The 26,109-nt window shown below is 49.5% G+C and overlaps 1 protein-coding gene across 2 annotated transcripts in view; it reads right to left on the reverse strand.

Moving 5' to 3' along the window:
* The window catches only part of STK11 (serine/threonine kinase 11), a 61,290-nt gene that overhangs the window by 14,387 nt on the left and 20,794 nt on the right, over positions 1-26,109 (reverse strand). For both annotated transcript variants that reach the window (XM_081895703.1, XM_081895704.1), the window contains exons 3-8: positions 24,439-24,528; positions 23,529-23,661; positions 20,057-20,193; positions 17,994-18,121; positions 8,609-8,666; positions 358-560 (exon numbers count right to left, since the gene is read on the reverse strand). In XM_081895703.1, coding sequence (XP_081751829.1) covers positions 358-560; positions 8,609-8,666; positions 17,994-18,121; positions 20,057-20,193; positions 23,529-23,661; positions 24,439-24,528 — 749 coding nt within the window. The remainder of the gene's footprint in view (positions 1-357; positions 561-8,608; positions 8,667-17,993; positions 18,122-20,056; positions 20,194-23,528; positions 23,662-24,438; positions 24,529-26,109) is intronic.

A 26,109-nucleotide genomic window follows, 5' to 3' on the forward strand; every position in this document is an offset into this window, starting at 1 on the left:
GGTCATGTGGCCAGCAGGACTAAGCCGCTTCTGGCGAACCAGAGCAGCGCACGGAAACGCTGTCTACCTTCCCGCCGGAGCAGTACCTATTTATCTACTTGCACTTTGACGTGCTTTTGAACTGCTGGGTTGGCAGGAGCAGGGACTGAGCAATGGGAGATCACCCCGTGGCGGGGATTCGAACCGCCGACCTTCTGATCAGCAAGTCCTAGGCTCTGGTGTTTAACCCACAGCGCCACCCGTGTCCCTCTTCAGTAGCTTAGGGCCTCATCAAACCTAAATCCAGCCCTGCTGTAAACCTGGCTGGAACCCCAAGGCCAACGGCAACCATCCCCTGCCGCCTCCCGGCTCCCTTACCTGGCACGGTGAAGTCCTGAGTGTAGATGATCTCGTCCTCCAAGTAGTCATCTTTCAAGTCGTCGTCGTCGTCCTCTTCGTTGTAGCCGTGCAGGTCTTCCAGGTAAGGCACCACCGTCATACTCCGCCATCGGTCCTTCGTCTCTGGGCTGGGCGGGATGGGGACCAGAGGGTCGGCCTGCGTGTGCTTTTTCCGAAACCAGCTGCAGGAAAGGAGGGGAAGGAAGCGAGTGGAGATGGGTCCTCGGGGACAGGAACCCTTGACTCACGGAGGGACCCCAGGGGTCATGCAGCCCAACCCTCTGCAATGCAGGAATCTCAACCAAAGACGGCCACCCAACCTCTGCTTCAAAACCGCCAAGGAAGGAGAATCCAGCACCTTCCAACAGTGGTCAACATCAGGAAGAGCTTTCCGACAGAGTCGGAACCTCCTTCCTCGTAACTCGAAGCCATGGGTTCGAGTCCTATCCTCCGGAGCAAAAGGAGAAAACAAGATTTATCAGCTACTTTAAAATGAGGCTGCGTTTTAAAATTGCATTTTAACCTGTATTTTAAACTGGTTTTCTAATCTTTTCTTTTCTTTCCCCCCTATTATGTTTTTACTGTGATTTTATTGGTTTCGCCGCCCTGAACCCCGGCTCTGGCCAGTGAGGGCTGGGTATAAATAAAATTTAATAACAGTATTATTCCCTCTTCCATGGGACAGCCCCTCAGATATTGCAGGCATTTCCAAAGGCCTAATTTAATCTGGCCGCTTTGGCAGTAAAATCCCCCAAAAAGCTCAACGACTTTGGTTGGCCCTCACGCATGTTCACTACATCAAATCTGGGCCTTCTTGAAAAAAGTTTGGGTACCCCTGAGATACTGGAAGAAGCCTCTCCTATCTCTTTTCCAGGCTAAACATACCCAGCTCCTTCAACCGCTCATCAGGCTTGGTCCCCAGACCCTTGATCTTCTGGGTTGCCCGCCTCTGCACTCTTGGAACTTTGAAGTGCCAGGCATAGCTCTAATGACTTTAGCCCAAGCGTAGCAGAGTTTTCCTGCACAGCGCAGAAGCTAGTTGAGGTGGAAATGACTAGTCAGCTAGACTCAGAATAACTATTTACAGGATTTATTAAAAGGAAAAATAAAACCAGCAGAGTTTCTGCATACAAAACAAAGCAAAATAAATCCTTTCTTTCTCTCTCTCTCTCTTAACCATACACAGCACTTCTACCCCTAACACACCCCACCACACACTGTGCTAGCATTCCTAGATAACAGAGTTGAGTGCTGGTCGTTAACCAATCAGAGTAAGTAGTTTCTAGGTCAAGCAGACCTTGGCTTTCTGCCAAGAGGCAATGGACACTGCCTTGAGTTAATTGTGTGAAGCCAGAATCTGTAAGTTTTCATGAGAATCAATTAACAGAAACTGAACCTTCCAGCCTGCCAACATCCGTCTCACAAAGACAGCGCTGAACTAAATGGACCACTGATCTGACCCAGGTCCTGCCCTCAGGAGCAGGAGGAAGCAAGCTTGCTCAAGTTCCATGATATAGCCTTGGAAGATGGCTCTCATTGGGTCCATCTGGATTTAGTGGTCGGTCTCAGGGTGAATCTTATAATTGCGGAGCTGGAAGGGACCCCAGGGGTCATCCAGCCCACCCCCCCTACAATCGAGGAACCTTTTGCCCAACGTGGGACTCTAACGCATGACCCAGAGATTAAGAGCTACAGTGGTACCTCGCAAGGCGAAATTAATTCATTCCGCGAGTTTTTTCTTCTTGCGAGTTTTTTTTGTCTTGCGAAGCACGGTTTCCCATAGGAATGCACTGAAAATCAATCAATGCGTCCCTATGGAAACCGCCTTCAGACCAGGTCCGGGGACAGTCTGTCCCCCAACCTCTTCTGAAGGCTGGGGGGGGGGGGACAAGGGCTTTTCTTCCCACTGCCAGCTTTCAGAAGGCTGTTCTGAAGGCTGGCGGTGGGAAGAAAAGCCCTTCTCCCCACCTCCCACCCCGCAAGCTCCGGGGACAGGAGGGCTTTGCTGCCGACCACCAGCATTTTAAGATCGCCTGGGACAGCAGAGAAGTCTCCGCTGTCCCGGGACGGCAGGTGGGGGGGAGCAAAGACTTTTGCCCCCCGCCGGCCTTCAGAAGAGGTCCAGGACCTCTTCTGAAGGCCGGCGGTGGGCGAAAGTCTTTGCTCCCGACCGCCAGCATTTTAAAAGAGGTCCCCGGAGATTTCCCTATGGGCTTTCTTCTTGCAAAGCAAGCCCATAGGGAAATTCGTCTGGCGAAGCACCTCGAAAAACGGAAAACTCTTTCTTCTTGCGAGTTTTCCGTCTTGCGAGGCATTCGTCTGGCGGGTTGGGGGCACATTTCCTTGTGGGCAATCTTCCAAGGGCCATGTGGCAGTGACATGGGGGGCCAGAGGCAATTCTTTAAAGATGGGCAGAGCCATATTTGCGAATCTTGCCTTTGTGGCTAAATTAAAAACCGCGCGACGTCGTCCCTAGGCACACAAAGAGCTCTCCGTCCAAGCTAGTGAGAGGACGTTTTTCCAGGTCGAGAACCTGTGCCAGCCAGGTGGGAGCCCTCAAGGGGTGGAGCACAGCCAGCGAAAGGTGTGCATTTTAGAATCATAGAATTGTAGAGCTGGAAGGGACCCCATGGGTCATCTAGGCCAAGCCCCTGCAACGCAGGATAATTTTTTTGCCCAGCGTGGGGCTTGAACCCCACCCAGAGATTAAGAATCTCGTGGTCTACTGGCTGAGCCTCCCCAGGAACCCAACAGCAAGGGCTAGCCCTCTCCTTCCAGACTGGGGACTGGGAGTGGCCGCTGAGACCACATAACACCGGTCCTGAGAGATCTGCATTGGCTCCCAGTACGTTTCCGAGCACAATTCAAAGGGTTGGTGCTGGCCTTGGAAGCCCGAAACGGCCTCGGCCCAGTATACCTGAAGGAGCATCTCCACCCCCATCGTTCTGCCCGGACACTGAAGTCCAGCGCCGAGGGCCTTCTGGCGGTTCCCTCATTGCGAGAAGTGAGGTTACAGGGAACCAGACAGAGGGCCTTCTCGGTGGTGGCGCCCGCCCTGTGGAACGCCCTCCCTTCAGATGTGAAGGAAATAAGCAGCTATATTCTCTTTAAAAGACATCTGAAGGCAGCCCTGTTCAGGGAAGTTTTTAATATCTAACGCTGTACTGTTTTTAACACTTGATTGGGAGCCGCCCAGAGTGGCTGGGGAAACTCAGCCAGATGGGCGGGGTATAAATAAATAAATAAATAAACAAATAATTCCAGCTCTTCTCAGGGAGATAGGCTACTTTCCCACCCATCCGTCCACTGCAAGGCTCTGAAGAAATCTGCCAATTGGCAATGGTGGGGAGCGCAGAGTTCTTAATCACAATAGCCCCACCAATAGCCTCCTATCAAGGTCAGCATCTGGGGAGTCCGTGTGTTGGGAGGGGAAGCAGACGGATTCTTTTTACAGCTGTGTCAGGCCTACCAAGAGTGCAGCTGCCATCTGGGAGTTAAGGATTTCCTAGAAAATAACCGTCAGACTTTTGTTTTAAATCCATTTGCTGTCATTTGCCTGAACGTTTGCTCCAGCTGGGATTTCCGGACTCTGTATTTTATTATCATTTCTTTTTTTGGAAGGAGAGAGGATGGCATCAACACACACTCCCATCTAGAATACAGTGGTACCTCGGGTTAAGTACTTAATTCGTTCCGGAGGTCCGTTCTTAACCTGAAACTGTTCTTAGCCTGAAGCACCACTTTAGCTAATGGGGCCTCCTGCTGCCACAGCACCATTGGAGCACGATTTCTGAAGCAAAGTTCTTAACCAGAGGTAATACTTCTGGGTTAGCGGAGTCTGTAACCTGAAGCATATGTAACCCGAGGTACCACTGTAATATTATTAATAAATACATTTATACCTCTCCCATCTGGGAGGCTCCCAACAGAATATTAAAAACACGATAAAACAACAAACATAAAAAGCTTCCCTAAACAGGGCTGCCTTCAGATGTCTTCTAAAAGTCAGATAGTTCTTTATTTCCTTGACATCTGATGGGAGGGCGTTCCACAGGGCAGGAGCCACCACCGAGAAGGCCCTCAGTGGTGGTGGTATTATTATTATTATTATTATTATTATTATTATTATATTTGTCTACTCCCTCGCCTGCTTCCAACACTTCCTCCTTCCAGTCTGCTCCTTCTTCATCCGCCCACCACCAATACACAGGCTCTGAGCCTTCTTCTCCTGGCGGTTCTCCGGCTGCTGCCTTCCACCACTCCTCAGCAACCAGCCGGTCTATGGCAATATCCCAGACCATGAGGACTAGAGCCTTCCCTTTACGTTTAGGGGAGAGAGCACAGATCAATGGTGGCAAACACATTTTGCCCGCGAAAAGGTTCTGAGTCCCCAATCCGAAGCCCTGGACAGTTATCTAGGCAGCTGGCTCGGATAATCCTACAGCGGGGCTGCCCTTGAAGCTGTCCCAGAAACTCCAGCGGGTGCAGAATGCTGCAGCGAGGCTCCTCACGGGGTCCCTGCCATGGGAGCATATTCACCCGGTGCTTTTCCAGCTGCACTGGCTCCCGGTGGAGTACAGGGTCAGATTTAAGGTGCTGCTTTTGACCTTTAAAGCCCTTCACGGCCTAGGACCCACGTACCTACGGGACCGCCTCTCCCGGTATGCCCCACAGAGAGCCTCAAGGTCCATAAATAGCAACACCCTAGAGGTCCCGGGCCCTAAGGAAGTTAGAGTAGCTTCAACCAGATCCAGGGCCTTTTTAGCACTGGCCCCAACTTGGTGGAACGCTCTGTCTCATGAGACCAGGGCCCTGCAGGATCTGATTTCTTTCCGCAGGGCCTGTAAGACAGAGTTGTCCCGCCTGGCCCTTGGCTTGGAGCCAATTTGATTCCCTCCCTCTCTTTCTTTTTTCTTTCCCTTCTCCTCCTGCGAGGAGGCTACATTTTATTACTTTAATGTTGTATTTCAATTTTGTTTTTAAGTTGTAATCATTCAACTTGTTTTTATTATTGCTTGTAAGCCGCCCTGAGCCTGGCCTTGGCTGGGGAGGGCAGGGTATAAATAAAAATTATTATTATTATTATTATTATTATTATTATTATTATTATTATTAGCAGTTGGGCCAATGGTCTGACTCAAGCCAGACTGCAGATTCCCACAAAGCAGACTGGGATGCGACAGAATGGGCAAACATTAGCAGCGCAGGTGGTCAAGACATAGCACAGAATCATAGCACTGTAGAGTTGGAGGGGACCCTGAGGAGCATCTAGTCCAACACCCTGCAATGCAGGAATATGCAGCTGGTCCATACAGGGATCGAACCTGCAACCTTGGCGTCATCAGCACCATGGTCTAACCCAGTGTTTTTCAACCACTGTTCCGCGGCACACTAGTGTTGCCTGGTGTGCCGTGGGGAAAATTGAAAAAATTCGAAAGATTTGAAAATAAAGTATTTTATAATTTTTCATATTTCTGTTTACTTACTATTTCATAATAAAGTAATTATAAAATACTTTCTTTGTGTTTTTTTGATTCCAAGAGAATTACTTTATATATAGTCACTATAGAGGCACAGAGTTAATTTTTTTAAAACATTTTCTAATGGTGGTGTGCCTCGTGATTTTTTTTCATGAAACAAGTGCGCCTTTGCCCAAAAAAGGTTGAAAAACACTGATCTAGTCCAACCCCCAGCAATGCAGGAATATGCAGCTGGTCCATACAGGGATCGAACCTGCAACCTTGGTGTTATCAGCACCACGGTCTAACCAACTGAGCTATCCAGGCTCGTTTTGATTTGCTCGATTTTAAATCCCTTCTCTTTCCCCCCCACCTGTGTGTGCCCTACTTAACACAGGGGAAGAAAAAAAAGGTTTGAACCCTGCAGGGAGATATCGATTGCAGCCCCCTCTGGGAGATTATATTCAAACATTTGCATATGGCGAGGATGAGAAGGGAAAGTGGGGGGGGGGGGGAAGGATTGTGATTCAGAGTGAGGAAGCGGAGGGGAAACGAAGGAAGGTTCTCTCCTGCATTTTCTGGGGAACGGGAGAGAAAAAGGAAACCATAGGAACAATTTCCATGTTGTTTGCATGTGCAAGCTAAATTGAATGCAGGATGGCCCTTCCCTTCTGGGATTTATTTATTTTGTGTGTATGTTGGAGGTTAGTCTCAGGACCACCCCCCACCCCGAGTTCTGTAGAAGACGGCTTTCTGGGTCATGTGGACAGCAGGACTGAACCGCTTCTGGCGCAGCGGGACACCGTGATGGAAAGCAGGGCATATGGAAACACCGTTTACCTTCCTGCCAGAGTGGTACCTATTTATCTACTTGCGCTGGCGTGCTTTCAAACTGCTAGGTTGGCAGGAGCTGGGACCGAGCAACGGGAGCTCACCCGGTCATTGCAGGGATTCGAACCGCCGGCCTTCTGATCGGCAAGCCCAAGAGGCTCAGTGGTGTAGACCACAGCGCCACCTGCGTCTCACCTAAAAAAGTGCGCTTAATTGGTCTATGGAGGTTTTTTTTATTTTAAGTGACGTGCTATAGTGGGAATGGCTTTTGCTTTGCACACAGATCACAGATTCGTAGGATTGTAAGGGACGACGACGGTCCAACCCCCTGAGGGTTTCGGGTTCAATCCCTGATCTCTCCAGGTAAGGCTGGGGGAGCCCCCGCCTGCCCTGTTTCGCACCCACCTTGGGTGGTTTTGCCAGATCCGTGGTGTGTGTGCTTGTGGCCCCTTGCAAATCTACACCTGCAATTCTATGAATGAACAACAGAGCTGTAAAAACAGGGGCAAACGTAACCGATAGGGCAGTGGGTGGGAAAGCTGGAGCCGTCATGGTGGCGTCTCTGCAGCCCTCGTTTCTGGGGCAAGAGGAGCCCTAGGAACGGAAGGGTTGAGTCCCATCTCTCCGGGCAGCGCTGTGACAGGAGAGAACCTAAAATAGCAACGGTAAAAGCCCTGGGAGGAGGTTGCAAGGGCCCAGTTAGGAGGGAACGCGCGGCCTCAGCATGCCAGCGCTTGATCTCTGCACCAGGCAGCCTACAGCCTCTCCTCGGCTGGGTCTCTGGGGACGGCCCTTCAGTTCCAGCTGGGTTAGCGTGACATGAAAGAGCTGACAAAGCACCACGAGGGTGGAGGGAAATGTGGGGGGGCGGAATGGGAGCTGCCAAAACAGCAGAGACAGTGGGCGCGGGTGCAGACAGGCACCTTGGAAACCTGCAGAGAGGTCTGGTCAAGGGAACCTCTCTGCATAGGAGCAGTCAACAGAGACTCTCAAATATTAGCGCCGTGGGGGTTTGAGCCCTGTGTTGGGCAAAGGTTCCTGGATTGCAAGTGGGTGACTCTCGTGGTCCCTTTCCAACTCTGTGTACGGTCTGTAGTCCGCTGGCAGTAGGAGTACAATATGGGCATGTCTTTAAGTTAACATCTTACATTGAAAACCTTTTTGGATCCCCCCTCAAAAATACAGTGGTACCTCGGGTTGCATACGCTTCAGGCTACAGACTCCGCTAACGCATAAATAGTACCTCGGGTTAAGAACTTTGCTTCAGGGTGAGAACAGAAATCGTGCTCCAGTGGCGCAGAAGGCAGCAGGAGGCCCCATTAGCTAAAGTGGTGCTTCAGGTTAAGAACAGTTTCAGGTTAAGAACGGACCTCCGGAACGAATTAAGTACTTAACACAAGGTACCACTGTATATATATTTCGCCCTTCTGCAAACCTTGGGGGGGGGGGAGCCTCCCATGCTTGCCCATTCTTCCACTTGCGTGCAGATGCAGACATTTTTTTCCGGGTGAGGATCCATAGCCAGGACATCGAGTTCTCTATTAGTACACAGGATCCCACCCACCGACAGTTTTACTGGGGAATTCCATACCCGCTGTGGCTTTTACTAGGGCAACACAGCCTTTCCTCCGAAGCAACTGCATACTTTTTATCGATCCGCGAGCGAGCTTTGAAAGCTTCCCCGAAGGCTTTTTAAAGAACCAAATGGGATGCTTTTCTTCTTCTTCTTTTTTTTTTAAAAAGGGTTGTACATTACCAAGTGCTGCTCCCCCCTCGGCTCCCTTTTATCCTTCCTTCCCTCCTGCTGCCTCCGAGCAAAGCAGTAAAGAAGCGGTTCGTGCCCAACCACCGCCACAAAAAAAAACCAAAAAAAAAAAAAAACACACACCATCACAATCAGATAGAAGGAGGCAGTAGATGAAGAAACCTCAAGCACTCACTTGTGGTGTCTTATCTGTTGTATCGAAAACCTCTTGGCTGGTTCGTATTCAAGCATTCCTGGAAAAGAAAGGGGAGGCAGAAACATTTAAGTTAGGCATCAAGTACCAGACAGCTGGCGAAAAAGGGGTTCAGAGTTGTTGCTGTCATCCCCCATTATTATTATTATTATTATTATTATTATTATTATTATTATTATTATTATTATTATTATTTAGATTTGTTTGCCACCCATTACCCGTAGATACCAGGGCAGTTCACAATCACAACATAAAATTATGGTAAGGTAAAGGTAAAGGGACCCCTGACCATTAGGTCCAGTCGTGGCTGACTCTGGAGCTGCGGCGCTCATCTCGCTTTACTGGCCAAGGGAGCCGGCGTACAGCTTTCGGGTCATGTGGCCAGCAGGACTAAGCCGCTTCTGGCGAACCAGAGCAGCGCACGGAAACGCCGTTTACCTTCCCGCCGGAGTGGTACCTATTTATCTGCTTGCACTTTGACGTGCTTTCGAACTGCTAGATGGGCAGGAGCAGGGACCAAGCAACGGGACCTCACCCCGTCATTGCGGGGATCTGAACCGCCGACCTTCTGATCGGCAAGTTCTAGGCTCTGTGGTTTAACCCACAGTGCCACCTGCGTCCCCATAAAATTACAGTATGAAGACACAAAACACGTAATTTGGGGAGCATTTCCATGCTCTCTGCGGGGGCAGGAGACAGGAAGGGTCCTTCCAGAGGCAGCCAAACGGAAACCCTCTGGAGTGCTGTTGGACTCCAACTCCCATCTGCCTTTGGTAAAGGACAGAGGGATTTGTAGTTCCAGAAACAACTGGAGGGCCCCACGCTGGCTCCTTGTTCAGTCTGAAGTGCCCTGTAAAACTCGGAAGGGTTTTCTAGGAGACAGCGGGGTTTTTGTTTCGCTGCTTTTCTAACGCGTATGCACCTCCATCTCCTAATAAACTGGCGCACAAAACAGACCCATTTTTGTTTCGAACGTATTGTTGCGGGGTGGGAAGAGAGTCACAACGCAGCCAGGTCTTGCCATTGTGGCGCCGGCACCTTCCCACGGGCCGATTTGGCCGGGGAGGAGCGCTTTTGATCTTGCTCGGCCTCCGCTCAACACACCTTGTAACGCTGCCGTTTGCACTGGGAGAGGAGAAAACGTTCTCCGCGGCTTCCTCCCTCTGGCTCCAGGCCCAAGCGAGGAGAGGGCCCTGGTCGGAACAGAGAGAAGCCGGAAAGCTGCCCCAGCACGAAATGCGGTGTCATGCGGCGATGCCCTCCTGTTGTACAAAGCGAGCTCACGAAACCCTGCCGGCTGCAAACTTAAAAACCTAAAAGTGCGCTGGGGTTCCTGAAGCTAATCGAAATGCAATTCCGAGTCGCCCTCTCTTTCGAACGCCAATTTGCCTGACCGGTGTTTTCTGTTTGCTTGCAGGGTCTCGCACAGAGCTGCGGCAGGAAGACTCCTGGGTTGTTTTTTTTAACTGTCACATCGCAATCAATCAGTTATAATTAAATGGGCACAAGATGTAGGTCACAACATTATGATGGATGATTGGGTTAAATTATGGAAAACTGATTTAAAATGTACAGATTGTTCCCTACTGAAGGAGAATTACATGAAGATGATGTACAGATGGTACACGACACCAGTGAAGTTAGGGAAAATGTACAAAACTAGTTCAAATATCAGTGGAAGACAGAAGTGCCTGACGTGCTCTGGTCCATGGGGTCACAAAGAGTCGGACACGACTAAATGACTAAACAACAACAATTCAAATATATGTTGGAAGTGTAAGGAAAAGGAGGGGACATTTTATCATATGTGGTGGGATTGTAAGGTAATTAAAAAAATTTGGGAAATGATATACAGCGAATAGAAGAAAATGTTCCATTTAACATTTGTTAAAAAACCTGAAGCATTTTTATTAGGGATTGTAGGGAAAGATCTGCCCAAAAAGCTGAAAAACATCTTCATGTATGCAAGAACGGCCGCGAGAGTTTTAATAGCACAAGGATGTAAGGCTGAAGAAACCCCAACTAAAGAATCATGGCAAGAAAAATTGATGGACTATGCAGAACTGGCAAAACTGACATATAAGCTACGGGACAAGGATAACTGTGACTTTAAGGATGAACGGGAACCCTTTACAAAGTATTTGAAGACGCAACAAAGCGAACTGGACTCCTTGGCTGGTTTGGAATAAACATTCACAAACTTTTTATTGATAATAATCAGCTAAATAGTTTGAGGATCTATACAACTGTGTAACATGCAGAAAACAGCATTTTTAGAGAAATCAAAGACTGGAACTGAGGGAAGTCGGGGGTGGGGGTGGGTTCTATAGGGGGAGGGAGGAAAAATGGGGGGGAATAAGGATGATATGTTTCTGGATAATATGTTTTGCTTCAATTTTGAATAAAAAAGTTATTAAAAAAATAAAAATAAACTGTCACATCGCAGAGAGTCCTAGGAGCTTAAAGGGTCCAAGGGGGGGGGGGACAGAGTCTGCCAGGTTGAAACCAACACTCAGCTGCAAAGCTCGCTGGGTGATCTTGGGCCAGTCATGACCTCTCGGCCTGACCCACCTCACAAGATTGTTGTGAGCATAAAGGGAGGGAGGGAACATTGAACATGGTCTTTAGCTCCTTTAGAAAAAGTTAAAGGGACCCCTGACCGTTAGGTCCAGGCGCGGCCAACTCTGGGGTTGTGGCGCTCATCTCGCTTTATTGGCCGAGGGAGCCGGCGTCCAGCTTCCGGGTCATGTGGCCAGCAGGACTAAGCCGCTTCTGGCGAACCAGAGCAGCGCACGGAAACGCCGTTTACCTTCCCGCCAGAGCGGTACCTATTTATCTACTTGCACTTTGACATGCTTTCGAACTGCTAGGTGGGCAGGAGCAGGGACCGAGCAACGGGAGCTCACCCCGTCATTGCGGGGATTCGAACCACCGACCTTCTGATCGGCAAGTCCTAGACTCTGTGGTTTAACCTCATCCGTTAGCTCCTTTTTACTGCAACCGTAAAAAAATTCTCACAAAGCTGCTTTTTCCACAATGCTCCATTTAGGAACTGTGATTATTATTATTATTAAACCAAGGTGCGGAAGACAATTCTTGGGGAGGAATCGCGTGGTTAATGGCACCACCCAGCACAGAGGTATTTGCAAGCTGGCCCACCCCCCAAATTGGTGAGAACCTGCTCTGGAAACACACCCAACCCTCAGGGAGCAAAGCTGTTCTTGTCTGGGCCGGCTTTTAATGGAGGGAAGCCCAGCTTGGTTTATGGGGCTCTTTTAAATCTATTTTGGCACGCATTTCGTCCCGTCAGGAGCGTTGGTGGGGGGGAGCAGAGACGCAGGCCCTTGCTATGTGTTTCCACATGCCGTTGCGGCCCTTCAGACGAGGCGGGCTGCAAATCCAAGAATAAAAGCAAAGTCTGTCGCCGGAGAAACAGGACCAGCTGCTTGGAGAACAGTTCCGAGCCGGGCCTTATGTAACGGCGCTCTGAAGAGATAAGATGAGGGAGCCTTACACCAGAGCGATAACCGTCGCAAAAAAAAAGAAGCAAAATGAAAATAGCCGTGCAGATGGCATTGGCTGCAAGGGGGAGGGAGGATAGTCAGGCACTCGGGGAGAGGCAGGAACGAAGCAAATGAGGACTGCAAGTCTCCTTTGAAGCACGATTTCCGAAACGCAGAAAAATAACCCGGGCATGCAGCGCCGCCTGCAGGAGCCTCTCAGGAACTGCAGCCTTCTGAAGCAGCGGAGGAAAAACCCAAGTGTTGGAGGGGACCATGAGGAAACTAAGGCCCGGGGGCCGGATCCGGCCCAATCGCCTTCTCAATCCGGCCCGCGGACGGTCCGGGAATCAGCGTGTTTTTACATGAGCAGAATGTGTCCTTTTATACATCTCTGGGTTATTTGAGGGGCCTGCCTGGTGTTTTTACATGAGCAGAATGTGTGCTTTTATTTAAAATGCATCTCTGGGTTATTTGTGGGGCCGGTCTGGTGTTTTTACATGAGTAGAATGTGTGCTTTTATTTAAAATGCATCTCTGGGTTATTTGAGGGGCCTGCCTGGTGTTTTTACAGGAGCAGAATGTGTGCTTTTATTTAAAATGCATCTCTGGGTTATTTGTGGGGCCCGCCTGGTGTTTTTGCATGAGCAGAATGTGTGCTTTTATTTAAAATGCATCTCTGGGTTGTTTGTGGGGCCCGCCTGGTGTTTTTACAGGAGTAGAATGTGTGCTTTTATTCAAAATGCATTTCTGGGTTATTTGTGGGGCATAGGAATTCGTTCATTTTATTTTATTTTCCAAAATATAGTCTGGCCCCTGACAAGGTCTGAGGGACAGTGGACCGGCCCCCTGCTGAAAAAGTTTGCTGACCCCTGTGCCCAACCCCCTGCAACGCAAGAATCTTTTGCCCACACTTGGGCTCAAACCCACGACCCTGAGATTAAGAGTCTTGAGCTCTGCCGGCTGAGCTACCCCTCTGGCACCGAAATAAGAGGATGGCTAAGAGTGATGCATGAAGATTCCCTACTAGTTCCTCTTCCCCAATCAGGATGTGTGCCTATCTCTCGCTTGCGCTCTGAATTTTCCAATGAACCGAGTTGCTTTCCTCCTCTCTCTTTACTCAAAGCTGCCAAGCTTCTAGTGCTCATCAAGGCTGTGAGGGAAGCCCAAGAGGCCTCCTTTGCTTCTGCCAGAAGCTGTTCCTCTTTTGCAGGAATTGCCAACGATCAAGGAGCGGCAGACGAAGATGATGGACTACGCGGAGTTGGGCCAAGCTGACCGGTAGAATCCGGAACTGAGACGACCAAAAATTTCAAAGAAACTGGAGTAAATTTATTTGGTACATGGACAATTATTGTAAAAATGTGAAGACACTAGGACTGTAATAAATCTGGCAACGATAAATTGGAAAGCCCTTTTTGACCAGAGAGAAAGAGGCGGCTTTATAAAGGTCGGAAATTGACGATCTAAAGTGCGAGTATAAATATCTGAAAATAAAAAACCAGTTCAAGGGATGGAGGGAAGTGACAGGCTCGGCAGAGCAAAGAGTATTTTGTTTGTCAATGTAATGTTTGGAATACTGTGTTAAAAAAAGAAAATAATAAAAATTATAAAAAGAAGCAGCAGCTATTCCTCTGCCCTGCTGCCTTCACCCCACCCCCCCGCTCTTCTGTAGAATTTTAGAGCTGGAAAAGGATCCTGGAGGTCACCCAGGCTGACCCTGCAAGAGTCTTGCAAAGGCAGCGTCCCCAGTGGGACAGCCAGCAGCCCCTGCTGGAAATGCCTCCGGGAAGAGGGCAGATCCCGGGCACCTCCTTCATGGGCCAGCTTGCTCCACCACTGAGCCGTTAGGAAGCTCAGCCAAGATCTGCTCCCCTGCTGTTTCCAGGCTTGGAGGCATAGCTCTGCCCTCTGGAGCAACAGAGAATGAAAGTTTGCTTTGCATTCTGTGGGAGATCCCTTCATTCTCTCATATATATATATATATATATATTAGCCCTGAGTGCTCACTGGAAGGACAGAACCTGAAGCTGAGGCTCCAAGACTTTGGCCAACTCAGGAGAAGAGAAGACTCCCTGGAAAAGACCCTGATGTTGGGAAAGATGGAGGGCACAAGGAGAAGGGGACGACAGAGGACGAGATGGTGGGACAGTGTTCTCGAAGCTACCAGCATGAGTTTGACCAAACTGCGGGAGGCAGTGGAAGACAGGAGTGCCTGGTGTGCTCTGGTCCAGGGGGTCAGAAAGAGGCGGACATGACTAAACAACAACATACACACACACAGAAAAAAAAACCACGTATATTTTGCTCTATAAGACTCACTTTTTCCCTCCTAAAAAATAAGGGGAAATGCGTGTGCGTCTTATGGAGCGAATGCAGGCTGCGCAGCTATCCCAGAAGCCAGAACAGCAAGAGGGATTGCTGTTTTCAATGCGCAGCGATCCCTCTTGCTGTTCTGTTTTTCTCCTCCAAAACTAGGTGCATCTTGTGGTCTGGTGTGTCTTACAGAGCGAAAAATACAGTGTGTGTGTGTGTGTGTGTGTGTGTGTGTGTGTGTGTGTACACACATACATATATATATGGGGAGAGGGAGAAATGTTTGGGGCAACGACTCACATAAACAGACTGGAATATATGCACACACACCCCACAAAAATCAAGTTCGTTTCCTGAGAATAATAATATAATAATAACAACTTATTATTTATACCCCGCCCATCTGGCTGGGTTTCCCCAGCCACTCTGGGCAGCTTCCAACCGAATACTAAAAACAATACAGCACCGGACATTAAAAAATTCCCTAAACAGGGCTGCCTTTGGTTGTCTTTTAAAAGCAAAATAGTTGTTTATTGAAATACATTTCCCTTACTGGAGAGAGTCTCTTCCGAAACCTGTTGGAAATGAATAAAAGGCCCCCACCGTTAAATATTTACTGAGCTGTACCATAATGGCTGTTAGATAAGGAATCAAGGGCTTCGAGTGCTCTTAGAACGCTTTATCTTGCCGCGAACAAAAGGCAATAGAGCGTCCTGGCTTGTTCGTTTGAAAAAAAAATAAAAGAGGCCGCTCGCAGTCCCCTTGCTAACCTTGCAATAAGATACGTTATCTTTATTGTCATTGTCCCTTGCAGAACAATTGAAAAACTACATAAAACTACCACAAAGCTACATAAAACATTCAAAAACCCCTAAAAACTCTGAAACCCCATTTTAAAATACACTATACTATAGAGACCCCTTATGCTGCGTTTAGAACCAGAATTGCTTTTGCGTAGAAACTGTTTCTCAGGCGGCTAGTCCTGGCCTTTATAACCCTGGACCTTCTTCCAGAAGGCAGAAGCTGAAAGAGATCATTTCCAGGGTGCGCACTATCCTGCGCTATCACTGCCGCTTTCTTATGGCACCTGGCAGCATAGATTTGGCCCAAGGTGGGAAGAGTGCACCCAATTATTCTCTCTGCAGTCTTTACAACCCTGGACAGCATTGTTTTTTCCCTGGCCGTGCAGCTCCCAAACCACACACACAGACCATAAGTTAGTAAGCTGTGGATGTTGCCTGTGGATGTGGGGCAGAAAATGTTTCATTGGATACCTGGGTCTGCAAGAGCTGGGCTGGTTGACATTTGTTTTGCTTGTACCTGTTAACTGATGTCTCGATTTTCCATTTCTACGGTTGTCCTATCGAGTTGCGAGGGAAGGGCGGAGAGGAAATCGGTGGAGGTCCAAAGCCTAGAGTGTCAGACTACAAGGTCCCGGGAGAGGCCAGGGTTCAAATCTCCACTTGGCTGTGAAGCTCACTGGGCAACCTTGGGGGGCTAGCCAAGGCCTCTCAGCCCTAACCTACCTTGCAGGGTTGTAGTGCGGATTAAAGGAGGAAGGAGAGAAATATTGTAATAGGAATTTTATGGTCTTAGATATATGGTAATGTTCATAAGTGCACCAACCAAGCACATACATAGATCAACACAGGAAGGCCAACCTGGAACCATTTTGATTCCTAAACTGAGCAAATCTTTTCTCTGCAAGGTCAAAATGGAAAAGCCTCCCCATTGTCTTTTCCTTCACAAATCCTGTCTTAAGGATATGTCTGTGTTTGAATAGGGTGTGAGCCTGTGACCTGGCCCAGGATATATTTATCACTACAAAAGACTGGCCAGGCTACCCAGGAAATCTAATCAAGTAAGCTGCCAGACAGGAGATAAACAACATTTAAATTTCTTTTGAGACCGCCTTTTCTGTGATGTAGGTGTGATGTATCTGAGGGGTGGTCTTAGGTTACACCCCTTCTGTGATGTATGTATGATGTTTCTGGGGGTGGTCTTGATCTACAGGGTGGTAATTTCAAAAGTATTTATAAGGTCTTGACACCATTTTTCTGGGTCCTCCTCCTTTCCTGCGTGTGAGGGGAGCACCCTGTTGCAACAGGTCAATAAAGATCAGGCTTACTAGCTGCTTTGCTTCTCAATATTCTCTGGTTGGCCTCTGTTATTTTCTCCTACCAATAGGGAACCTATGTAAGGACTCTATATGGGCTCTTGGATACCCCATAAGGGAAAAGGGCAATTTTTGTTTACAACACTACACACAGAGGAAAAGGCGGAATGCAAATGCGATTAAATAAATGTAAAGGGTTGCAGTACACCACACAGTCAGTTTACCTTTGCCACCTGGCAGTGAGGAAGCTACAGACAGAGAGCATCTGAAAGTGCCAACTATTTGGGATCATTTGGAACCATTGGGGATTATAAGAATTTTAAGGTCTCGAATATAGAATAACTATTCATAATCACACACATATCTAAATATATGAACCATGTGTCTGAAATAGTACGGAAGAGCAATCCTGAAGCCGTTTTGACTCTGCCAATGACCTTGGAATATTCTTCTGCAGGAAGGGAGGCAAATGGGGAAAGCCTTCCCATTGTCTTTTTGCTTACAAATCCTGTCTTATTTGTGTATGAACAGGGTGAGCCTGCGCCCTGGATCCAGGAACTAAAGTGTTAACCATCACAAAAGAATGGCCAGGCTGGCCAGGAAAGGCAATCAGTGACCATTATCAGCTATCCTGGCAGACAGGATTTCTGTTGTAGACCGCCTCCTTCTGTGATGCATGCATGATGTTTTAGGGGTGGTCTTGGGCTACAGGGGAGGCAATTTCAAGTCTATATAAGGGCTTTTGCACCATTGTTCGTGGTTCTCCTCCCTCCTGTGTGTTTTGAGTGGGGACCCTGTTGCAACAGATCCATAAAGATCAGGCTTACTAGCTGCTTTGCTTCTCAATATTCTCTGGTTGGCCTCTGTTATTTTCTCCTACCGATAGGGAACCCACTTAAGGACTTTATACAGGCTCTGGAATATCCCATAAGGGAAAGGGAGCAGTTTTTCTTATAGCAGTTTGTTCTATTTGCTCGAGCATAAGAGCAAATCATGGGACACGGGTGGCGCTGTGGGTTAAACCACAGAGCCCCGGACTTGCCAATCAGAAGGTCGGAGGTTTGAATCCCTGCCACAGGGTGAGCTCCCGTTGCTCGGTCCCTGCTCCTGCCAACCTAGCAGTTCGAAAGCACCTCAGAGTGCAAGTAGATAAATAGGTACCGCTCCGGCGGGAAGGTAAACGGCGTTTCCGTCCGCTGCTCTGGTTTGCCAGAAGCGGCTTAGTCCTGTTGGCCACATACCCGGAAGCTGTACGCCGGCTCCCTCGGCCAGTAAAGCGAGATGAGCGCTGCAACCCCAGAGTCGGTCACGACTGGACCTAATGGTCAGGGGTCCCTTTACCTTTACCTTTAAGAGCAAATCACACAGCCACAACCTTTTCCGGGGTGGAACTTTTCCTACAAAGCAAACTTGTGACATCATCATCGGGCACTCACCTCTAAGCAGATCTGAAAGCAAAGGGCCGCAGTCCTCAGGAATCGTGTACTCCCCTTTCCCAATGTTTTCAAATAACTTATAAATATTATCGCCCTCGAAGGGATAAAGGCCGGTCGTAATGTTGTATCTGCAAACAGACAAAAGGCACAGGTGTGATCAGCGGGGTGGATCTGCAGAGAGGCGGCTTAGCTTCCCACTCTGGCTCTCTCGCACACATCACAACCTTGCTTGAAGCGGCTTGTGGGGGGGGGGTGCTGAGGGGGAAGTGGGACCCTTCCTGTCCCAGCTTCATCTCCTTGCCAAGCCCACCAGCCCCCTTCATTTCGATTATCCGTTTGTTGGCGGTACACTGGTACCTCGGGTTACCAACGCTTTGGGTTACAAACTCCGCTAACCTGGAAGCAGTTGCCTCGGGTTGAGAACTTTGCCCCAGGATGAGAACGGAAATCATGCTCCAGTAGCGTGGCACCAGCAGGAGGCCGGATAAGTGAAAGGGTGCCTCATGTTAAGAATGGACCTCTGCAACCAATTAAGTTCATAACCTGAGGTACCACTGTATTTATTATATGTCAACCCTATAACACGAGAAGTTCCCTGGGTGGCTTAACGATAAAAGAGGGGTTTGGAAGGAAAAAAAGAGAACAATTTAAATTCAGAATAAAGCACAAATGCATACGGCCGAATTCCTCCGTGTTGGGTGCATCTCAGTGTGCAAAAGAGGGGTTTTGATTAGGTGCTAAGATAGTTAAAGTAAAGGTAAAGGGACCCTTGACCATTAGGTCCAGTCGCGACTGACTCTGGGGTGGCGGCACTCATCTTGCTTTATTGGCCGAGGGAGCCGGCGTACAGCTTCCGGGTCATGTGGCCAGCAGGACTAAGCCGCTTCTGGTGAACCAGAGCAATGCACGGAAACGCCGTTTACCTTCCAAAGTCAAAGTGCAAGTAGTTAAATAGGTACCGCTCCGTCGGGAAGGTAAACGGCGTTTCTGTGCACTGGCGAACCAGAGCAGTGCACGGAAACGCCGTTTACCTTCCCGCCGGAGTGGTACCTATTGATCTACTTGCACTTTGACATGCTTTCAAACTGCTAGGTTGGCAGGAGCAGGGACCGAGCAACGGGAGCTCACCCCGTTGCGAAGATTCGAACCGCCGACCTTCTTATCGGCAAGCCCTAGGCTCTGTGGTTTAGCCCACAGCGCCACCCGCGTCCCTCTCTCAGCCTAAATTACCTTAAAGGGGCATTGTGGGGATTAATAGAGGACGGGGAGAAGCCATACACACAAGGAGGTGAGCTCCTTGAAGGAGAAAGGAGTGGGATTGGATTGAAATCCAACGAATAAATAAGATGGTACCCCCCCCCGACCCTTTCTGAAGGGTGTAGCCACCCGCACTTCGAATACAGAATTCATGGGTGGGGAAGGCTGGCTTAGAAAGCTGCAGAAGGAGGAGGAAGCTGTGGCAGTGCATTCCCAATGAGTGCTGGGGCACAGTATGGAATTAAAAGCCCAGAGCTCAACCAAGAAAGGGGGTTCATAAGAATGGCAGGTGAAGATGATGGATTTTTCAGAGCTAGCTGACCTAACCGGAAGAGTCTGCAACCAGAAGGAGGAGGAGTATCAGGAAGAGTGGACAAAATTTAATGATTATTTAGTTAAATATGTTAAGCTATGTTAATTGGAAGCAGCTTGTAGATACTTAATTGGCTTAGGATTCTGTGTAAGTTAAGTGATGAATTAATATGTTTAATTTCAAAATGATACAAGATTTAAATATGTTAACGTTCAAGTTAAATTTTATATGAACGGCGATTTGGAAAACCGTTAAAAGGATATGCATTGAAATTCAACCGAGGGGAAGCGAGGAAGTCACTTAACAATGTCAATAAGTGTACTTTTTTAATAAGGTTATGGTTTATATTTGTTTAGAATTTTGTGATAATTAATTTAAAAATTTGAAAGAAAGAAAGGGGGTTCAAGGCAGTGGGGTGGTGGGCTTGGCACCTGCCCAGGAATGCCGCCTGCAGAGGCCAGGGCCGCTGTGAATTTGCCGGTTTTGTGCTTACAGCGTGACGCCAGCCGACCAGATGTCCACTTTGAAGCCGGAGAAGGTGTCCAGGCCGTTGGCGATTTCCGGGGGCTGGAAAGCCGGCGAGCCCTGGCTCGTTCGGCACATGTCGTCCTCTGCGAACGGGTGCAACGCCTGCGGGAGGGAGATAAACGAGAGAGGCGTGGGGAGAGAGGGGGAGAGCGCGGGTTAATCCCAGGTCAAAAGCAGAGGAAAACCGAGAATCTCCACTTATCAGCTCCCACATTCCGAAGAATCAGAGGAACGCCCTCCAGTCTCTCATAGACCAAACCCAAGGTGGGCCCTGGGGCTTTGGAAGAAGGGCACTTCTGAGCCCTGAAAATTACTGTATTTTTCGCCCTATAGGGCGCACCGGCCCATAGGGCACACCTAGGGTTTTTTTTGGGGGGGGGGAATAAAGAAAAAAAATATATTTTCCCCCCAGGCGCAGGGCTAGGGAAGCCCGAGCTTCCCCCAACCCCAAAACAGGCTGCTATCCGCAAGCCTCGGGAGACCTGCGGTAACTCCCGCGGGCTCCCCAGGCTTGCAGATATCTGCCCGAAGCCCAGGGCACGCTGCTCAATGCGCCCCAGGCTTCGGAATGCAGGCTGCTATCTGCAAGCCTAGGGAGCTCGGCAGGAAGTCCTGCGGGCTCCCCAGGCTTGCAGATATCTGCCTGAAGCCTGGAGAGCGAGAGGGGTCGGTGCGCACCGACCCCTCTCGCTCTCCAGGCTTCAGCGAAAGCCTGCATTCGCCCCATAGGACGCACACATATTTCCCCTTCATTTTTGGAGGGGGGGAAATGCGTCCTATAGGGCGAAAAATACGGTAGTTGTGGACGCGAGCAGCTATTCCCGTGTTTTTTTACGGAAGATCCTCATGCTGCAACAGCTCCTAGCAGAGTCCCATCAATTGGCTGGGAGCCACACGTCACAGAGAGCGTGGAATAAATGAGAAATGGACTCCCATCGGACGACTTGAGAGCCAGTCGTGAGCAGGCGTCTCTGAAGGCTGCACCTATGATGCAAACCACATCTGGAATACGTCGCCTCCAGGATGACATGAAAGGTTTCAGAAAACGGCGACAGGGAAGAAGAAGAGGAGTTTGGATTTGATATCCCGCCTTTCACTCCCTTTAAGGAGTCTCAAAGCAGCTAACCATCTCCTTTCCCTTCCTCCCCCACAACAAACACTCTGTGAGGTGAGTGGGGCTGAGAGACTTCAGAGAAGTGTGACTGGCCCAAGGTCACCCAGCAGCTGCATGTGGAGGAGCGGAGACGTGAACCTGGTTCCCCAGATTACGAGACTACCGCTCTTAACCACTACACCACACTGGCTCTCTTATTACAGGGGGGGCTCCCTTATTAGGAAAGCACGCAGGGTTTGGAACTTTTCAGTTTAGAGAAAAGGCAAGGGGGCTGCGGCATGGAGAAACTGGGCAGAAACTAGGGGTGAGGTTAGCGGTTTCCAGTAAAAACCTTCTCTTTTATGAGCTGCTCGGCAGTGGAACAGACTCCCACGAGAGATGGTGGACTCTCCATCCTTGGAGGTTTCTAGGCAGAGGCTGGATGGCCATCTGTTAGGGATGCTTTTAGTTGAGATTCCTGCATTGCCGGGGGTTAGACTGGATGACCCTTGGTGTCCCTTCCAACTCAAAGATTCTCTTTTTTCCTGCCTTACACACGCCATGACTGTATTTTGCTTTGTACCCAGTGACCGGTTCCCATCATTTGTTGTTTGGACTGTTTCATGCCATTCTTAATACAGTGGTACCTCGGGTTACATACGCTTCAGGTTACAGATTTCGCTAACCCAGAAATAGTACCTCGGGTTAAGAACTTTGCTTCAGGATGAGAACAGAAATCGTGTTCTGGCTGCAGCGGGAGGCCCCATTTGCTAAAGTGGTGCTTCAGGTTAAGAACAGTTTCAGGTTAAGAACGGACCTCCGGAACAAGTTAAGTACTTAACCAGAGGTACCATTGTAAATGTTTTCGTTAAAAAAATGCTTTCAAACAGATAAGTAAAACAAACAGGCTTCGCTCATGGCAGTGCCCCCAACGAGTGGCATTTGTGGTGCCACTGAACCCGGAGGTGGCATGAAACTGCCATAACTTGCAGCCAACGAATGAGTTTTATCCAATCCCCTTTCGAAGACTTGGATAGCTCAGTCGGACAGCTGGGATAGCTCAGTCGGTAGAGCACAGGACAGGTTGTGGGTTCGAGTCCAACACTGGGCGATTCCTACATAGCAGGGGGTTGGACTGGATGACCCTTGGGGTCCCATTCCAACTCTAAAATTCTATGAACTTAGCGGCTGTCACCTCTACAGTCACAAACATGTATAGGGGCCCTTGAGAGATAGGCTTTACCTCTTATATACCCCATAGCTCACTGTAGGAGATTTCCTCCTTTAGGTTCCAAAAATACCAAAAGCCTGCTCAATAGTAACCAGGGAGCAGGACCTTTTGAGTGTGGCTGCCCCTACTCCGTGGGTCAGTCACTATCCACATTTCTGGTAAAGCTTCTTTCTGTCTTCATTCACTTAAGAAGCTCTCCCTGCAGGATGAGAAGTTCTATTGCCTCGGATGTTCCTTCTGTATTGCTTCTAAAAATCTCTCTTTCGTCATTTGTGTTGCTTTCTTTTTGGTGGCTTACCGTATTTTTCGCTCTATAGGGCGCACCGGACCATAGGGTGCACCTAGTTTTGGGGGGCAAAGAGCAAAGAAGCCAAGACAGGCAGCTGGCTGTCTTGGCTTCCTCTTTAGCCACGCACAACCTCTACAGCCAGGAGAGGCTGCGCGCAGCTTTGGTAGAAGCCAATGGTTGCCATTAATTTGATCTTAATTTGATTTTAATTAATTTTATAATGAATATTTTTAGAATGTTGGACTATTTTGATTGTTCTTAGCCGCCCTGAGCCCAGCTTCGGCTGGGGAGGGCGGGATATAAATAAACTTTATTATTTATTATTATTATTATTAAGACAGCGAGCGGGATCCATCCCGCTTGCTGTCTTGGCTTCCTTTTTAGCCGCGGGGCTGGGGCGGGGGAAGCCCAAGCTTCCCCCGACCCCAGAACTGGTCCAGGAGTGGGGGCGAGGTTGCGCGCAACCTCACCTTCGCTCCCGGAGCTTGCTGCTATCTGCAAGCCTTTGGAGCCCGGCGGGCACTCCCGCTGCACTCCGAAGGCTTGCGGATAGCTGCCCAAAGCCCGGAGTGCGCAGCACTGCGCTCCCCGGGCTTTGGGCTGCAGGCTGCTCTCCGCAAGCCTTCAGAGCCCGGTGGGCACTCCCGCCGCGCTCCATAGGACGCACACACATTTCCCCTTCATTTTTGGAGGGGGAAAAGTGTGTCCTATAGAGCGAAAAATACGGTATGTCCTATTTTTGTAAACTGCCTTGGCGCACACAAAGAGGGAGATTCGTAGGCAAACAAAAGGCATGCCTGAGCATGGGAGCTCAAAAAACGTACCTCTGCCACGCCCAGATCCGAAATCTTCAGCGTCCCGTTGGTCGTGAGCAGGAGGTTTCCTGGTTTGATATCCTTGTGGACAATCCCTTGGCTGTGCAGGTATTCTAAGCCGTCGATAAGCTGGCAGAAGTACCTGCGTGTGGAGAGGGGAGAAGGAGAGGGGGAAACCTGGGTTCAAAAAGGACGCAAAAAACAAATTCGTTGAGATTCAAGTAATCGTACTACTCTATTCTGCCTTGGTCAGGCAACACCTGGAGTCCTGGATCCAGTTCTGGGCACCACAATTTAAGGAGGATATTTGCAAACTGGAAGGTGTACAGAGATCCACGCTTGCTGCCAAACATCAGTAACATAATGATCCTGCGGGAACTGGAGCACCGGAGAAGGGGACACAAAGGTTTTCAGGAGTCGACGTCAACAGAGGTGAGGATGTCAAGGTGATCTTGCAATGACATCAGGAGGACAGAGCAAGGGAAAAAACAAACCCTTGGACCGGTATACCTGAAGGAGCGTCTCCACCCACATCGTCCAGCCCGGACACGGAGGTCCAGCTCCGAGGGCCTTCTGGCGGTTGCCTCCCTGTGAGAAGTAAGGTTACAGGGAACCAGGCAGAGGGCCTTCTCGGTGGTGGCGCCCTTCCATCAGAAGTCAAGGAGATAAACAACTACCTGACTTTTGGAAGACATCTGAAGGCAGCCCTGTTTAGGGAAGGTTTTAAGGTCTGATGTTTGATCGTGTTTTTAATGTTCTGTTGGGAGCCGCCCAGAGTGGCTGGGGGAACCCAACCAGATGGGTGGGGTATAAATAATAAATTGTTGTTGTTACTCAGTTTCCACTAGCACCATAGCCAGGACTGCTCAGACGGGGTGGGGGGGGGCACATGAAGCAGCACCCGCCTTGCTTAACTTACCCATGCGCTTGAAAGACGGGGAACTTTTTGTCAGGGACGCTGTCCAACATCTCCTGCATCCCACACACACAGTATTCCATCACCATATACGTAAAAGGAAGAGTTAAGGAATCGGCAGCCAGGCAGGGTTAGAAAAATCAGATATACAGTGGTACCTTGGATTACAGACGCTTCAGGTTACAGACTCCGCTAACCCAGAAATACTACCTCGGGTTAAGAACTTTGCTTCAGGATGAGAACAGAAATCGTGCTCCGGTGGCACAGCGGCAGCAGGAGGCCCCATTAGCTAAAACGGTGCTTCAGGTTAAGAACGGTTTCAGGTTAAGAACAGACCTCCGGAACGAATTAAGTATTTAACCCGAGCGGGTGGCGCTGTGGATTAAACCACAGAGCCTAGGACTTGCCGATCAGAAGGTTGGCGGTTCGACGGGGTGAGCTCCCGTTGCTCGGTCCCTGCTCCTGCCAACCTAGCAGTTCGAAAGCACATCAAAGTGCAAGTAGATAAATAGGTACTGCTCCAGCGGGAAGGTAAACGGCGCTTCCGTGCGCAGCTCTGGTTCGCCAGAAGCGGCTCAGTCCTGCTGGCTACATGACCCGGAAGCTGTATGCCGGCTCCCTCGGCCAATAAAGCGAGATGAGCGCTGCAACCCCAGAGTCGGCCACGAATGGACCTAATGGTCAGGGGTCCCTTTACCTGTTTTGGGACTACAACTCCCATCATCCCTAGCTAACAGGACTAGTGATCAGGGATGATGGGAACTGTAGTCCCAAAACAGTTGGAGGGCCAAGTTTGGCCATGCCTGCTCTTAACCTACCTCACAGATTCGTTGTAGGGAGGGTGAACCATGTACTCCTTGCAGGTGAGAGATAAATGCAAGGAATAAGCTATTTTGTTTCCCTGCTTATGAAAGCTGGTGGGGCCAGCCAGATGCAGATGTAAGTCGCTAACCTGACGCCCAGAGATCTCTACGTGTTCACAATTGGACCCACGCCAGCTGCAAAATGCGCCTGGTGAATTTCAAACACTGCGGCCAGGCCAGAAGGGACGCAGGTGGCACTGTGGGTTAAACAACTGAGCCTAGGACTTGCCGATCAGAAGGTCAGCGGTTCGAATCCCCGCCATGGGGTGAGCTCCTGTTGCTCGGTCCCTGCTCCTGCCAACCTAGCAGTTCGAAAGCACGTCAAAAGTGCAAGTAGGTAAATAGGTACCGCTCCGGCGGGAAGGTAAACGGCGTTTCCGTGCGCTGCTCTGGTTCGCCAGAAGCGGCTTAGTCCTGCTGGCCACTTGATCCAGAAGCTGGACGCCGGCTCCCTCGGCCAATAAAGCGAGATGAGCGCCGCAACCCCAGAGTTGGCCACAACTGGACCTAATGGTCAGGGGTCCCTTTACCTTTAGCCAGGCCAAGGATTTAACAGAGGGAGTAAGGCCAGGGCTATTGGTCTACCTTGCTTGGTGGGCAGGAGTTTTAGGTAGTGAAACGTGTCTCTCGTCAACTGCCACCTGATTCTTTCAACTGAAGATGGCAAGGGCTGAACCTGAGACCTTCTGCACACCATGAAATGGGTGACTTTGCTTCTTGGGTACCAAGGCAGAAGAGGCTTAGAATCCACAAGGCTCGCGAGAGCGGGCAAACGCACGAAGTCTGAAGCCGTACATGCCCCAGACAGGGG

This window comes from Podarcis melisellensis (assembly GCF_964234715.1).
Source record: "Podarcis melisellensis genome assembly, chromosome: 18".
NCBI lineage: Eukaryota > Metazoa > Chordata > Lepidosauria > Squamata > Lacertidae > Podarcis > Podarcis melisellensis.